This window comes from Sinocyclocheilus anshuiensis, unplaced genomic scaffold, assembly GCF_001515605.1.
Source record: "Sinocyclocheilus anshuiensis isolate Anshui unplaced genomic scaffold, SAMN03320099.WGS_v1.1 scaffold1946, whole genome shotgun sequence".
NCBI classification, from domain to species: Eukaryota; Metazoa; Chordata; class Actinopteri; order Cypriniformes; family Cyprinidae; genus Sinocyclocheilus; species Sinocyclocheilus anshuiensis.
In genome coordinates, this window is record NW_015546151.1 from 496,916 (window position 1) to 514,182 (window position 17,267).

Genomic DNA, 17,267 nt, shown 5'->3' on the forward strand with positions numbered 1-17,267 from the left:
TATGTGTATGTGTATGTGTATGTGTATATATATATATATATATATATATATATACAGTATATATAAAACCAGTCATAAGGTCAGATAATTTAATATATAACCAGTCATAATACTTTGATAATAATAAATCCATAATACAGTATTTATTTGTTTATTTATTTATTTGTAGAAAGTAAATTTCCCAATATTAAACGTGTGAATAGAAATATGCCAGATGATTTAATATATAATCAGTCATAATACTTTAAAAATTATAAAGCCATTATACTATCTATCTATCTATCTATCTATCTTCCCCTATATATATATATATATATATATACTGTGTACATACTGTATATATATGTGTGTGTGTGTGTGTGTGTGTGTGTGTGTGTGTGTGTGTGAAATATGCAAATATACCATGGTAATAGTGATGTGTGCACATTTATGTACTAAAATGAGTGCAAAGGGAATGTGCGTGTGTGTAAGTATTAAAGAACGCATTATTTTAATACATTTGTGTGTGTGTGAAATATGCTGGATATTTTAATATATAAACAGTCATATTTATTTATGTGCTCTTTCATTAGCCTTGTGCCATAGCTACACAAAGCAGTACGGAGCAGGTTTTCATTGTAGCAACATTGACTCGTGTGTGAGGCAATATCTTTTTTTAATATATAGATTACATTCATTTTGAAAAGAAAGCCTGCATTTTCTAAGCAGGAGAGCAAGATTTGTGCTTCTAAGTGCTGCTGAATGAATTCCCATATGACCTCTGTCTCAAGAGGAAAAGTGCAAGAGATGAGACATGAAAGGAACCTCTGGCAACATGTCAACCGAATAAACTTCAGGACTAGTGAATAGAGGTCAGGAATTTCTTTAGACTGATGCATTAAGTAAATAAAGAATGTATGTTATTAGAAAAAATATATATTTTCTATATAAAAAAGATACAATTACTGTATTGATTCTGAAATAATATGATGAATGTGTATTATAGACCTCCCATATGTGTTGCTATTCCCTTATGAGTGGTTGCCTCTTGAAAGTTCAGCCAGGGATTTTACAATCGACACAGATCGTTGCAGATCCCTTTACCTCCCTAGAGGCAGCAGGGAGGAGGCTGGAATGGTCACCACGGCCCCAGCTGTCTCGGGCATTGTTCAATTCATTTCGATTTTTCCGCAACACGCCACACGTTAATGACTGCGACCACAGCTCACTGCTGTAATAGCCCTTATGTGTAGCACGTTTGGTGTAAAAGCCTCCAAATATGCAGTTGGGACTTAATTGCATGAGTTTCTATGTGATGCTCAGAACATAATTAAGTCAATAACCAGAGGAAATTGACAGGGCGGAGAAAAATGAGCGATGAGTCTATCAGAGGTGCAACTGCAGCCCCCTCTGCACTGATAGAAAGACGAGGAGGCGCTGCATTCTAATTCAATAGCTTTTACATTTGTTTCAATCTAAACAAGATTTAATTAATGTTATATAATATGAGTTTAAATGCAGTTAGCTCACAGTTGAAGTCATTTATCCATAACAAACAAAAAGTGTGGAAACAGTTTTCACTGAGAAATTGCTAATAAATTTCACAATTAATTACAAAGAAATGGCAAGTAGCATATTAAATTAAACAACATTTTGAAGTAGAAAGGCTGAAATTGTATTTTCTTGTAAAACATACTACAATAGTCTTTGTTTTATTAATAGCTTCTCTTTTTTACAGTGATACTCTGAGTAAAAAAGGTACAAAGCTGTCTCTTGGGTGGTACCCTATAAGGCAAAAAAGCTAAAAGGAACATCTTTGTACCTTATTTATTTACCCCTGAATTGTACATATTTGTAACTTAAATCTTAGTATTACTACCTTAAAGTTAGATAATAAAAAGTACATATTGTACATTTTATATGTAAAGGATTTTATTATGAAGTCATAAAATTGGACATTGGATGCTAAAATTATATGTACAAGTAAGATATTCGTTACTGCAAAATCTAATCTTGGAGATCTACAACACTGAACATGAAACTGATTTTCACAGACACTGAAACTTGACGCTGAAACTCGAGCTGTTAAGTGAAGTGTTGATTTGTGATTATCTTACCTTAACATTAGCACAGGAAATGCAAATCTTGTCTTAGACATTATACCATATAAGACTATAAATCTCTTCACTTATGAAGCCGAAGCAGAGAGTGCTTTTACAAGGGTTCGGTGTGTTTTCTAGCGTTGATTAATAATTCAGGATGGGCTATTGATTGTGCTCTTTTATACCCCTGCAGTCTGCACATGAACACGTCAGCATGGTGCTCAGGCGACTCCAGTCATCTTGATGGTGGCATTGATTGCGGGGCTAGATCTTGCACCGCGGTGAAACCTGAGCCCACGCCCAGACTCTGGAGCAAAAGTCTTAGGAAAGACGGGGGGTTATTGTTGTAGTAAGCAAAACCACTGTTCCCTACTGTTAGGGTTTAGACTAGAGCATAAATATAGTGTCTGTAAAGAATTTGACCAGAAAGACATTTGAAGTGCTTTGCCATCTAAATTTTTCTCTTACAAGAGGCTTTAAATCTGCAGTAATGTGCTAATGCATTACCATTTAGTAAGAGCATGCTGTTATCATGGGACTGTATTGAAAGGATGAAATAACAGATAATTCAAGAGATGGACACAGTAAGGGCGCGGCAGCCAGACTGCTGCTTTGAACAGTTGCTTAGAATTTGTCTGGAAGTGTCTATTTATAATCTTGTAATAGCATCAATTTAAATTTGATTTAACAAATGCAAACCCTTTTTTTGTAGCAGCTAGATAGATGCATTCATCACCTCCGGCTATTAAAAACACACTCCCTCAATTAAAACCATTTTTTCCCCCCAATGGAATAGATAAATCAGCATTTTCTTCAGATTTATATCTAATTTTGGTTTCGTTTTTAATATATAGTATAAATATTCTTCTTTGTTTTGTTAGTTTTAATCTCCGGATCTGACAGCATGCTCATCCTCTTACTGTAAACACAATTCTGCACTGGCTCGCTGTCAAAGAAGTGGTGAGAGTCCGGCAGACTGTCTGTGAGAGAATGCTGATGGAGTGCAGTTAATGGGTCAGATTTTGGCAGTCTTGCACTGCAGCTGTCGGCCTGGGATCAGCTGTACATAAACTGCTAAATGGCCCATCCTTGTCATTCTTGACCATTAGAGCACCTGAGGCTGAAAAATATAGAATTGGTTGAGCTGTTATTGTATGTCCAACTATTTTTCATTATTCATTTTGATATTATGGTGCTAAGTGGATATTTTTGCTTTCCTGTTCTGTCAGATAGTCATAAAGTTTTGTGTATAGAGCCTCTCGATATGTTGAAGAGCTGGTTTTTACAATAGTGAAAGTGATATATTAGATAGGAGGAAAAAATATTTTAAGTTTAAACGTTACTGTGTAAACTCCAGCAAGACTCAAGAGAGATTTGGACTGTGTTTTGCAATCTTCAGCTTGACAAAAAGTTCAGAATATATTTTATTGTTATTATTATTATTTGGTATTATTGATCAGGTAGCAACTGTTATGAATGAACACTAGAAGAACAAACACTAGACAATAAATTGAATTAAAGGGTTAGTTCACCCCAAAATGAAAATTAGGCTGCGTTTCACTCACCCCCGATGCATCCTTAGGTGTATATGACTTTCTTCTTTCAGACGAATCCAGTCGGAGTTATATTAAAAATTGTCTTTGATCTTTCAAGCTCTATCGTTGCACTCAGCGAGTGTTGCATTGCTTCTGTACAAAAGACGTGAAATAAAAAGCACCTTTCCAGTAAAACGCAGCCTAATTTTCATTTTGGGGTGGACTAACCCTTTAAGAGTGGTGAAAGTTATGCTCTCTCTTACCTTCTTTGAAACACATCTGTTGCTTGAGTATTTTTACAAAATAGATAGATAGATAGATAGAGAGATAGATAGATAGATAGATAGATAGATATTTATTTAACATTTTATTTATAGAGTGCTTTTCAGGGTACTCAAATAGGCTTGAATTGTTCTTTGTACTAAACTGACTGACTGTTCTTTATGCAAATTCTTCTTCTTCTTATTATTATTCTTATTATTAATAATTGAATATGTCAGTCCATTTAAAAATGGGTGAATACAGGGTGAAAACAGGTGAAATGGAGGCCTTTGAAAAGCTTGCTCTAACTCAGTTGGCAAATCGGGCCACCTTTACTAGTGTTCACCCTACATCTTATTTATAAATGACTTATATATTCAAGGTCCAATTAAAGACAGAAATGTACACTGGCATGCTATCACATTGTTGCATATTTCTCATTCTTCAAGTGTCTTCATCCTATATCGTAGTATGTAAGTGAAGGCAGGCTCGTAGGCCACACCCACTCCCTCTCGCGCACTCGCGTGTCTGTGTGCGCGCTCGCGACGCGCCATACGCACAGCTCAGCATCAGCAGCGGTAGGTCTAATCTGTCATATAATTCTTCAGATGTTTGATTATTGGCATGTGGTTCAAATATCGTTCTCTCTGTTTGAGGTTGTTCATTCATGAAAGGTTGAATATTGCTGATCTGGTATCGTATCAGCAGTCCTCTGTCTAGGTCTGTGTGGCTTCTGGTTTGTTCGCGGAATTGTCTGCAGGTTTATTTATCTAAAGGTCGCAAAAACAAGCCGTTTTAAAGCATGTATGATTATGCCATCAGTGATAGTGAATGAATGTACAGGATCGCACTGTACAAGGAATAGAAGATGCTAAGTCGATAAGCAAATGTCTTCGACAACATAAACGAGAGGATTTTGGATTAGAAATATGAGTGAGAAAAATACGTTTATTTATGACTTGTTTCCCCACTTTTGCTAGATTAGATGTTTTCTATATGAAAGTTCGTTGTTTTAACGAGCCACTAGGCTAACGTTAAATGTTTTATCACAGTGCTAACATTTTTGATAACTGAACGATTCTGCCAGAAATAGATGGTTAATTTGTTGGAAACACATTTTATTTTACTCTGACCCAGATCTTAGCTGTGTTTCTGATTATCATAGGATGAAGCAGGGATGTAGCGCGCGCGCTCGAGTATGAGGTGAAAAGATGTGCGTAGATTGCACAGGCCAGACATAAATCTCGTAGATTACTTAAAGGGGTCATATGATACGATTTCAAGATATCTCCGTGAAGCAGAAACAGGGTGATGTACTGTGCTCTTTATGCGTAGTAAATAATTGCATCTTAAAGGGATAGTTCATGAAAATCCAGTCATCATTTACTTTTAAAATAAGAATGACTGTGAAACACATACAGAGATGTCGTTGAATGGAATAAAGATAATTTCACAGAAAAAGAAAGAAAGCCATAAGGGCTTGGAGTTGGAACAACATGATAGAATTTTTGGTTGAACTGTCATTTTAAGGAGACACATATTTGTCATGTAAAAGGATTATGCAAATGCCTTCAGTGTTCATCTTTTTTATATGCTCATAACATTTCAGTTGAGCTGAGACTATTAAGTGCTACTTGTGTTTAGAATGGCAATGACTGAAATATATCTGCTACTCTCTCTGGTGTGGATCATTCTAAACAATTATCAGCCATTTGCTTTGCTGAGGTCAGCATTATTGATGGGAGGCGAGAAGGATTTTGCTTCAGCAGCACCCTGTTCCAAATGACCATTTGTGTGTTTTTACCAGCCCTTTTACACCTGTGTTACCAAGTTTGTTTAAAGACCAAGGCAGGACCAAAAACACAAGCAATGTTGTCCCCGGTCATTAATCCGCAAAAGCGATTATAGATGCAAATTATTTCTGTATCATTTTAAATGGACCCTTGAAGCTTTCAGTTTATCTGCATGTAACAAATAATTTCCAAAATGGGCACTTTAGGGCCAGTGCCCCTTTGTGCTTTGTACAATTGATCCCTTTTAGCCATTTATTGCATTTAAATGAGCCATTTGTATAAACTCTACTCATATTCCTCATTCATTGGCTCCAGCTGTTTACAGCATAATGGGGTCCATTACACCGCAAGAGCACAAACATATGAATGAGAGCTCAGCACTTGTCTTTCTTTGCTATAAGGAGACTTTATCTCCCCTGCTTCTTAACAAGTAATTTGACTGACATGAACTTGTTGCTGTGGTTGCAAAGGCACAGATAGGACACTTGTAGTGGTCAGAATTTCACTGCTATGGATACGATTAGGTGGCTTTAATAAGATTACAGCTGCTTATTGAATCACTATCCCTAGATAACTGTTTAAAAAGTGTTACACACCTCCTCTCTTTGTGTCGCACACAGTGTGATTCAGAGGCAGCTGAGCAGTGATCAAGGACAAGGCAAAGAAAGATAAAATGAAATAAAATTGACTCAACAAATGTAATACATCTTTCATACAGAAATGTAGTGGTTATTGCTTTTGTGTTCAAGGACAGGAAAATGGTAATCCAACAATAGCTGAAAATGTTTAAAATGTAAAAACTTTTGATTCTCTTCAGTGATAATGATGTGTTGAAAAATTCAGCCATGAGACAATCACATTTACACTCCATCTTCCTGATGAGTGAAGAACCAGAATTGCAAGAATAGTTTCAGCTGTCACGATCAAGTTTTATCTGGTGGCAAAGCAAAATTAGAGCTCAGATGTCGCTCATATGGTCATATCTACTTTGAAATAATGATCTCTTAACACAAAGGCATGTGTTGCTGTTCCAAAATTAGCTAATGCGAGATTTTGGAATAAAGATTTTGGAGGCACAGTGAGTTCAAAAGCAAATATTAAGTGAGAGTTTAAAACTGTTTAAGCCTGTGAGGCAATCAGTCAGTCTCACTAATTTCTTCCCACTGAAAGCGTGTTTCAATCGCCTGGATCACTTGTGTTTATCATTTAATCCTAAAAGCCAAGATTGCTTGTGAAGCTTAAAATGCACAAAGTAAAGTTCTTTTCTGGATTGCATTCAAATCTAAGACTGACTTTTACCAAATTAGTTTTAGCAAGTGTAAAATACATCTGACCCCATTTGTCAGTGTTTTACATTCTCAGTTGAGTGATACTGAATTAGCTAATTTTAGAAACCATCTGCTAAGCTGCTAAATATTACTGTTACTGTGTACATGATTCAAGTGCATATAAATCACTTATGGATATATGTTGTTTTGAAATAGTATTTGATATGTTTTTTCATGTTAACTAGGGGCAGTTTATATATTTTCTGGTCCTAAAACAGCAACATTTCATATCATCCAGATCATAATAAGCGGAGCATATGTTCAGTGAAGTGACCTGAATATTTGACTCTATTGGACTGATTATTATTGGATGAACTCTATTCTTAACCTTATTTAGTGCAAGCCGATAACTCACAGAATAACCTTGCTGGTTAACTGTTTGTGCAAAGTGATACATTTAACTGTTTGCTCCACAACAAAATGACTAAAAAGGAGGAGTTTAATGTCATGGGTAGATTTCTTCAGCATGATTTCATATTATGCACAATCATTTGTAGTTAGCTGGGCCCTAGTGCTACACAGTACATACATAGCAGATGACTATGGATATGAAAATATGGATATTTTTATCTGTGGCATCTAATATTGTGCCATTAGTATTACATTTAGAGTATGCATCTAAGAAAAATCTTCAGAATAGTTTTCTTATAAAAGCACAAAGCACTTCCACATCCAAATTCTTTCATATGACATGAACTGCAGTAGAATTTACAAATGCAGTTTTTATTTTAGAATGGTAGTAAGGTGAAGGTGTGTGTATGCTCAGTGTCACAGGAGACCATGCAGCCTGATTTAGCTGCTCATAACCTTCTGTTATCTGTTCTCCGTCTCAAAGTGAAAGCACATCTGAAGGTCACGTTGACAGCTGTCCCAAAGCATCCTGTTAGTTGTGTAGGAAAAGATGTCTTAATGATGTCAAATGTCTGGAAGGTCAAAACTCAACCTAGCATATAAAGGACTAGAATTATTTGGAGTTAAATATAACAAGCTACAATTCCCTAAAAGGTTTCCGCTTTCAAATAAACATTCAAAGTGAAATGATGCTGTTAAAAGAGTCTGAAGGATAAACTGGGTTAGGACTATTTGTAGTCCACTGCTACCATCCAGAGTCTATTGTATGATCTCACAGGAGTGTAGAGTTTTTAACTGCTTCATGTTATGCCAGAAAAAAAATATTTAATTTATTCCATTTTTTTCCATTTTAGCTACTATCTGATGATCCACACTATTTTTCTTGCTTGTATCTAAAATCAGACTCATTACATTTAAAATATATTTATGATAGCTTTTTTTCAAGCTCATCACGTTTATCATGTTATGCACATTACGCTATACTGAGAATGTGTGAGAAGCCTAGTCAGATCATCAGTGTGCTATGTAAGTCCAAACGCCCTTGTTCCGTTCTCACTGCTGTGAAAATGACCCTATAAATATCCTATAGAAAGATCTAAATCAGTGATGTTTAAACAGCCAATGAGAGGTTTATGCTTATTATAGCCTAATAATGCTCAGGGTCATAAACTTGTTTGTATGTTTCAGCTGTGCAATGCTGGATTTACATTTTCAGCTAGAGAGAGGATTTTTTCACCCTTTCAGAAATGCTGCAATGCGTCGCGTAGCACCAAGACTGGGTCAGTGTAACGCGGCTGGCAGCAATCGCCAGCTCACTATCCCCATGGCAACAGCCAATAGATTTGCTTGCAGGAGCTTTGCAATATTGTTTTGATTGCATGGAATTGAGAAGACTGCTTTCACGGGATTAGAGTACTCTTGCACAGCAGCAGGAAGAGACAAAGAATAATGAATAAACAGTAATGAAATGCATGAAGGCAGTGATTGCATCATCCCAATAGGGTGCAAGCTTTTATCTCAAATTTTTTTCAGTATAAAATGCTTTAACAAAATCTTAAAAATGGTCAATAAATATGCAGGTTTTAGTGCATTTTAAACATTCAGCGTTTTTTAACTCCTGTTTTTTTTAGGACAGAGACTTTTGCAATACAAGAGTGATGTTCTTGAGACTGTTGTGTTGGTGAATCCTTCTGAGGAGAATATTGCTATAGAGGTAATTATAAATAACCCAATGTGTTTTTTTTACTTCTCCAAGTCCTCCCAATTTTTTATTTGCATGCAACCATATAATAATCTAAGATATCCAATTATTGCTTTAACTGTCAGATATAACAGTAAATGCATTTTCTTCCTTTTCTAGTTCAGAACACTGCTCTGTGACTCAGCAGGACATAAGTTATTGGTCCTAAGTGGGCAAAGTACTGAACAGAGCGGTGACATTACCCTGCAAAGTGGAGTGTTTGGTTGGAAAGATTTCTCTGACATTCTCTCAAGTCGTAGGGTAAGTGGCCACTGTACCATTATAGGTCCCATGATATTTCACAGCACTTACTTCACAGCATTTACTTTTTTGCTGATTTTTTAAATTTAACTTAAAAAAAAAATTAATTTAAATTTTTTTTCTTTGTAGATTAAAGATCTCTTAAACCAGCCATCTACAGGTCAGGAAGCCTGTTTGACTGTGTCCTGTAAAGGAGAAGGGGGCTGGAGCTCCCTAGGGTACGTACAGGAGCAGAGCTTACTGAAGTACAGACTGAACCCAGAGCCTGTGCTGCCTGAGATGGAAGGGGTGAGCGAGTTTACAGAATATGTCTCTGAGACAGTGGATGTTCCCTCTCCTTTTGAGCTCCTGGAACCACCAACCTCAGGAGGGTTCCTCAAGTTGTCCAAGCCATGTTGTTATATCTTTCCTGGAGGACGGGGCGACTCTGCTTTGTTTGCAGTCAATGGTTTTAACATTTTAATCGATGGTGGATCAGACAGAAAATCTTGCTTCTGGAAGCTGGTCAGACATTTGGATAGGATTGATTCTGTTCTCCTTACCCACATAGGAGCAGATAATCTCGCTGGAATAAATGGACTGTTACAGAGAAAAATTGCAGAGCAGGAGGAAGAGAAGAGCCGTGGTTCAAATACTTATGGAGACTGGATGAAAAACCTGATCTCACCAGAGCTTGGTGTTGTGTTCTTTAATGTACCAGAAAAGCTGAAGGCGCCTGAGTCCACGCTGAAAGCAAAGAGGAGCATTGAGGAGTCCTCTCTGACATTGCAGTACCTTCACAAACTGGGCATCAAACCTGAGCCTCTATACAGAGTTGTGAGCAACACAATTGAGCCTTTAACACTCTTTCACAAGTTGGGTGTTGGCAAACTAGACATGTATATTCTAAATCCTCTCAAGGACAGTAAGGAAATGCAATTCTTCATGCAGAAGTGGGCTGGTAACAGTAAAGCTAAGACTGGCATCGTCCTGGCCAATGGCAAAGAGGGTGAGATTTCAGTTCCTTACCTCACATCAGTGACAGCTCTGGTTGTGTGGGTACCTGCCAGTCCAACTGAAAAGATTGTCAGAGTACTGTTTCCTGGAAATGCCCCACAAAACAAAATATTTGAGGGGCTTGAAAAGCTGAGGCATCTCGATTTCTTGCGATATCCAGTAGCCACTCAAAAAGACATGTCATCTGGACCTCCACTGATTAAACAAACTAAAATGAAGCTGAGAACTGATAGCAAAGAAAGTCTCAAATCATCTCCTAAAATGTCTTCCACTACAAAAGCAAGCAAGAAAGAGACAAATGAAGACATTGAGGCAAAGAGTGACTCTGTAAAAGAGAACAAAGTTGAGAAGAAAGATACGAAAATAAAAGAGACTGTTAAAACTCCCAAACCACTTAAACCCAAGACAGCGTCACCCGATTCACTTAAGCAAGAGAAAAAGAAGCTGCAGAGAGAAAAATCTCCTAAAAAACACACCAAGGAAAAAGCATCTAAGATGGAGGAGAAGAAAGATCAGGAAAAGAAAGACACAAAGAAAGAAAGGGCAGATGTAAAAAAAGAGGACATTAAAAAAGAACTCAAAAGTAAGGAGGAGAAGAAAAAAGAAAAAGAAAAAATTAAGCCAGACTTGAGAAAAATCACAAAACCTGACTTAAAGCCCTTCACCCCCGAGGTCCGGAAGACTCTGAACAAAGCAAAGATTCAAGTAAAGCCTAAAACAGAAAAAACTAAAGCAGCTAAGGAGCAAGAAAACAGGCCAGCCTCTAAGCAAGCTTCAATAGAGAAACGGGAGAGTGACAGGTCCATAGTCTCCTCCCCAGAAGATCTTACCAAGGATTTTGAAGCCTTGCGACTGGAGGAGGAGCTTTCCAAGCCCACAGAGAGCAAAGTGCTCCCAGATTTTCAGCCTGCAGCGGACAGTGTTGTACCTCACATTGAATCTCCTGATGAGGGAATAACTACAACTGATGTTGAGACAGAGTCCCCTCACGAGGAAAGGGTACCGTATGGAGTAAACGAAATTAAATCCCCCTCTAAAACCACAGATAGATTTGAAGATGAGGGTGCTACTACAGAAGATGACATAGAGGATGACTATACCACAAAACAGAAAAGTGCTAAAACATCTGACTTTTTGGAGATGGGCAAAAATAAAGAATGGCAAGAAAAAGCAAAAGAAGAAGAGAAAGAGTTTGAACTGAAACCCAGAAAGAGTGACAGTGAAGAAGAAGAGGATGTAATTGAGAAAGCAGAGCTAGAGGAGGCAGAGGATTTAGTGCATGAAGAGGAGCTCAAGTACAAATCTGATGAGGCTAGGAAAGAAAAACTTGGAAAGGACTGGGAGACAAAACAAAGTGACATTAAATCTGCCAAACCGCTGGGTGCTGCAGAGCATGTTTCATTCATCCAAGATGAGACCATTCCAGGTTACTCTGAGACAGAGCAGACCATTTCTGATGAGGAAATTAATGAGGAAACAGAGGAGCGAATCCCACATCTTCAGTATGATGTCGGCTCTTATGACATCTCAGTTCCTGATAAACCAGGGACTTTTGACACCATCCATGGCATGAAACCACCAACCATCTCTATTGCTTCTGAGTTATCATCAAAGGGTTTTGCAGTAGACCAGGAGCCAGTCCTATCAGCTTACGCAACCAATATAATTGCGGCTCCACTGGCTGAAGAAGAGCATATATCATCAGCCACCTCCATCACTGAATATGACAAATTATCATCTTTTGCAACATCTGTTACTGAAGATCAGTCTATAGCATCCGTGACAGCACCACCTACTGAAGATGCAGGAAAAAGCTCTTTACTCTTAGATACTGTAAATAGTATACCATCATCCGTACAGACAGTTGCCACTCAAGGAAAGGAGTACCTCCACTCTGCTGGAACTATTTCTCCAACTTCGTCCTTAGAGGAGGATAAGTGTTTTAAATCACCTCCTTCAGAAGAATATCAACCCATCGTGCCAGAAACAGAAACTACAGTGAAGGCTACTGTTCCCACAAATTATGAGGATGAAGAGGATGAGGAAAAGGATGAGGATCAGACACCGAATGTTGATATGCCACTTGGAAAGCTCCATGAGGGTTATGCATCTGCTGCCATGCTCGAAGAGCAAGCTCATGATAAATTTCCCTTATCAACAGCACCTATTCCTCCTCAGATGATGTATGTTGGCACACAAGAAAAAGATGAAATGGGAATCTCACTCTCTAATGATGAATCTAAATTGGGCTCCTCTGAGAAAAGTTTGCCTTGCACCTCAGAGACGAGTATTATTTTAGAGAGTGAAGAAAGATGCCTCAGCCCAGATGACAGCACTGTGAGGTTTGCCTCACCTACACAATCAGGACCGACCAGCAGTAGCTACTCTCCCACTGAGGAGAGGTCACAAAAGCCAATGGAAATACTAGATAAGGATACATTTGATTCTCAGAGGTGTTTGGCCCAAGAGGCTCCTGCTGACAAAAAGTCTGTGAAATTAATTGATGATGAAGTGGATCCTTTTGGAAAGGAACTTTCCGACACTAAACCTGCATTATATGACTCAGAAGAGGATGAAGAGGAAGAGAAAGAGGATTATTATGGAAAAGAAAGCTATAATGTGTGTGGTAAAACTAAATACAAAGAGGAGAGGGAGTGCACTTTTCTTGATGAAGAATACTCTGAAGAGACATCACCCCTAAAAGAGGAGAAGCTGTTTGAAAATGAGAAAGAATCTGTGGATAAGGAAGATAAACCACAAAATGTGACCTACTTGGGCCATGAGTACAAATCCCAGATGCTCAGTTCAGGAGAGGAAGATGAAAGTGAAACCAAAGATGGTACTTACTCAAGCGTAAAAGTACCACAGGGCAAGTTAGATTCCATGTCAGCAAGCCAAGGCAAAAAAGATGTGTCATTCTCAGCGATAGATGACCCAAAAATTATTTCTAAAGATAGCGATAAAAGTGTTCACTTCAACTTGTATTCCTTCCCTGAGTGTGAGAAAGGCCTCAAAGGGGAATTTGAGAGGGTGGTTAGGCAAGATACACCCTATGTTGGGAAGAGCTTTACATACTCTGATGTGTATGACAGCAAATCAAGTTCAGTGGATTCCTACTCTCCAAATCTGATAAAGGAGCACACTTTTGATGATACTGATGTTACTCCAAAGAAAACAGAAAATAAGGATTCCCTAGATTCTTCCACTGGCAAGATTTCTGACCTTAAAGCATCAGAGGAAAAGGAAGCATCATCAACTTCAAATAGTGAAACACAAGGTATATATGGGACAACACAGTTAAAGGATACACCTGAAGGAACATTCTCCGGGAAAATAAAGGAAGTTGAAGAAAAGAAAACTGAGAAAGACTCACCTGTTTCAGCAGAGAGAGACCCATTTTCAGTTAAATTTGAAAAGCCAGATTTCAGTGGAATGGCAGAGGGTGGTGCATTACAATCAGGCCATTATGCAACTGACAGCTTCAGCTCTGATTACAGTGCTAAAAGTATGAGTTTTGTGTTAGGCCAGTCTACATTTAGCACAAAAGAAGTCAAGGCTGGAGACATGAAGATGTTTGCTGATGGAGAGGATGAAGATGAAGAAGATGAGGAAGATGAAGATGATGAGGATGAGGAGTATGGAGAGCATGTAAGTGATAGTGATACAGAGAAGGTTGCCAAAGACAGACAAGAGAAAGATGCCCAGCACTCTCTAAGTAGTGTCATCAGCACTGTACCTACTCAATTCCAGGATGTAAAAAAAGGCACCATTACACAGGACTACAGCTTTGGCTCTGACACCTATGGGAAATCTTTAGGTTCATCGACATTTGAATCCGCTCTAATCCATGAGGGCCCCAAGGACTCATTGCAAACTGTTAAAGGTGATGCCTCATCTTTTCATACTAAAAGTCATATTACAGGCTCATCTGGATTTGAACATTCTTCAAGTGAGGAGAGAGATGAGTTTGTCGAAAATTATGGGAAAGGTGTCAAGTCATATTTACCCCTTTCAACAAAGTCTGCTGAAGATAAATTCTCTACTCACTATGATGGCAAAGATATTGAGTTTGACAAGCAAAAGACACCAGATGGAGCAGAGAAAAAAACAGGAGACCCTGTTTCATTGGGCTTCAGTTACACAACTATGTCAGCCACAGCATATTCCTCTTCCTCTTCTTACAGTCATTCCTCATCAGCGTCAGCATCTCTGTCCACTAGCCGCCAGTTTGGGGATGAGATAGGGACTCCAGCCAGTACTGGATTTGAGTACTCATCTTTCAAAGATGAACATTCTCCGGTAATGGACTCACCCTTCTCTAGTTCTGGTGGGCAGGCTAAGGATGAATATTTGGAAGTGTCCGAAAAGCTGACCCCTGCAACCACTACAGCTGAATCCACCTCTAGCCTTGCGAGAGTCTCACCATTATCACCTTTTGAGGAGATCAAGCCTTTCCCTCCACATGCTGGTACTTGCATAGGTGATAAGAAAGAACCTGCTTACTCTACAAGCAATATCTCAGATCAAGGTCCACAAAGTCAGTGCTTTTACAAATCGGAGTGGGAAGAGGACTCAAGATTACAAGATGAATTTGGTGCAACTGGACCTTATACCTCTATGCCTCTGACCACACAGAAAGACACCATGCCTGAAGACCTGTATGGTGCTTCATCAACACTTAAATTTGAGTGCCCTGAAAAACAGTACTATGAAGACACAGAGAGTAGTGAAGAGGAGGGCGATTATATGTACGAAACTGAACAGGATAAACTTCAGTACCAAAGATCTCCACTTACAGCTCAAGCAGACAAGAACGATACCACATTTTCCTTGGGTGAGACACTAGCAAAGGACATATCTTCTGGTTTGGGAGCCACTATCCCAGATGCGCTTACCTCACATACTTCCTCTTTCCCTGAGCCCACAAAACCAGACACAACAAACGGGCCTGCAGAAGTTAGTTTGAGTGCACCAGAGGCTTTTGGAGGAACCAACAAGGTGGGGATAGGCTTGTCAAAAATAGAGATGCAAGGCCAAGAATTTGACGTGAAGAAAATTAGAAGCCCAAGTGAATGGGAAATGCAGCAGCAACGAGACATCTACCCAGGAGCATCCCCACCTCATTATCGACATGAAGATGAGTATGAAGAAGAAGAAGAGACTGTGCCAGAGCACCCAGCCCGTCCTCTTTCTCTTTCTTCCACAGACCAACCTTTCCAAACTTCCTATTATGCAGATGATCCAAGCAGACACGATGATGACTCTGACTATCCTTCAGATGTTGGTATCCGTCCACATTCATCCACAGCTTCTCCAGGCTATTCCTCTTGTGAGTACAAGCAGAGAAGAGGAGACACATCTCCATCCTTTATCAACCCAAGCTTATGTCAGCTTTCAAGTGATGAAGAAAATGAGGAACAGAGAAGCCAAGGATCCAATCAACAGCAACCTTCTGGGAAGACCAGATCTCACAAACAACCCCATCACCACTCTCACAGTCAACATGGCAAAGACAGTGAATTGCAACACTTCTCTGGTGCCATGGCTGCTGGGATTAGTGCCAGTGGAGATGACACACCTCCAACCTCTGTCAGTGAGCCACTGCATTCCCAGTCAGATTCTGATGTACCACCAGGTACGGAAAAGTGTCCATCAATCACAGCAGAAGGAAACAATGACTCTGATGAGGATGCAGATTACCTGCCTGTAGATAAATCATCTGGAGCTTATGGGGGGAAGCATTACTCATCAAGGTCGCCTGCTAAAAGTCACGATCCCTTCCCGTCACCAATGATGGATCCTGCTCCTTGTCCCCCTCGCCCTGATGTATGTATGGTTGATCCCGAGGCTCTGTCAAGCCTAACCGACAAACCAATCAAGAAAGATTCCAAATCAAAGGGTTTGCGTAAATTAGGCAAGACAAAGTCCTCATCTCCTGCTCGGAAGACTGATGCCAGGCGGAAGAGGTCCCCATCCAAGGAGCCTTCCACTCACACCACTTCTCTTAGGAAGAAGGAAATGGAGGATGATCTGTCAAGGTCAAGCCACAACACCGGCAAAGGCCTTGTCAATGGACTTAAGAACAGTGCGGGTATGAACATAAACATTTGAATATGCAAATTAAGATTTTGCCAACATCACACTAACAGCAAGTTTTTGTTAATTTAAATTTTCCAACAGGATCAAATTCTGCTAAATTCAGTGCGTCTGTGCCCCCTGGTCCTCCTATCTATGTGGATCTGGCCTACATTCCCAACCACTGCAGTGCTAAAAATGTGGACCAGGAGTTTTTCAAACGTGTTCGTTCTGCATATTATGTAGTGAGTGGAAACGACTCCAGCAGTGGAGAACCGAGCCGCAGTGTACTAGATGCCTTGCTAGAGGGAAAGGCACAGTGGGGATCCAATCTTCAGGTATACAGGGTGTCCGCGGGTCCTTAAAAAGTCTTAAAATGTCTTAAATAACGTTTTCCTAATATAAGGCCTTACAAAGTCTTAAAATGTCTTAAATTTGGATTCGATGGGTCTTAAATATTTTTGGTCACATTACCGCTAAAATATCTTCAGTCTGACGGACCTAATGACTGTTTACAATCATTGGACAGACCGAAGATTTTTTTCTTCCCCTGCGTCATGAGAGAGAATTGCAGTAAGTTAACAGAATACAAGGTCGCGCTGAGGCTCACTCTGTTTGTCTCAAGACTTCAGAACAAATGAGCGTGACAGCACACATAAACTCAGAAGAGAAACAGAGGTAAAAATTCAAAATGTTTAGTTTATTCATAACATGATATAGTTAAGTAACACCATGACAAGTGAGCTATTTTACTCAATATTCTCACGACGCAAAAAAAAAACAAACATCAAACCTACAGAGTGCACGCATTACGTGAAGTCTAGTGCGCGTGCGCATTTAGAGTG

At 39.1% G+C, this 17,267-nt stretch overlaps 1 protein-coding gene across 4 annotated transcripts in view; it reads left to right on the plus strand.

The window, feature by feature from the left end:
- The window catches only part of LOC107701278 (microtubule-associated protein 1A-like), a 32,654-nt gene that overhangs the window by 9,848 nt on the left and 5,539 nt on the right, over positions 1–17,267 (plus strand). For all 4 annotated transcript variants that reach the window (XM_016503252.1, XM_016503251.1, XM_016503253.1 and 1 more), the window contains 4 exons: positions 8,981–9,063; positions 9,211–9,351; positions 9,481–16,438; positions 16,528–16,760. In XM_016503252.1, the coding sequence (XP_016358738.1) occupies positions 8,981–9,063; positions 9,211–9,351; positions 9,481–16,438; positions 16,528–16,760 (7,415 nt within the window). The remainder of the gene's footprint in view (positions 1–8,980; positions 9,064–9,210; positions 9,352–9,480; positions 16,439–16,527; positions 16,761–17,267) is intronic.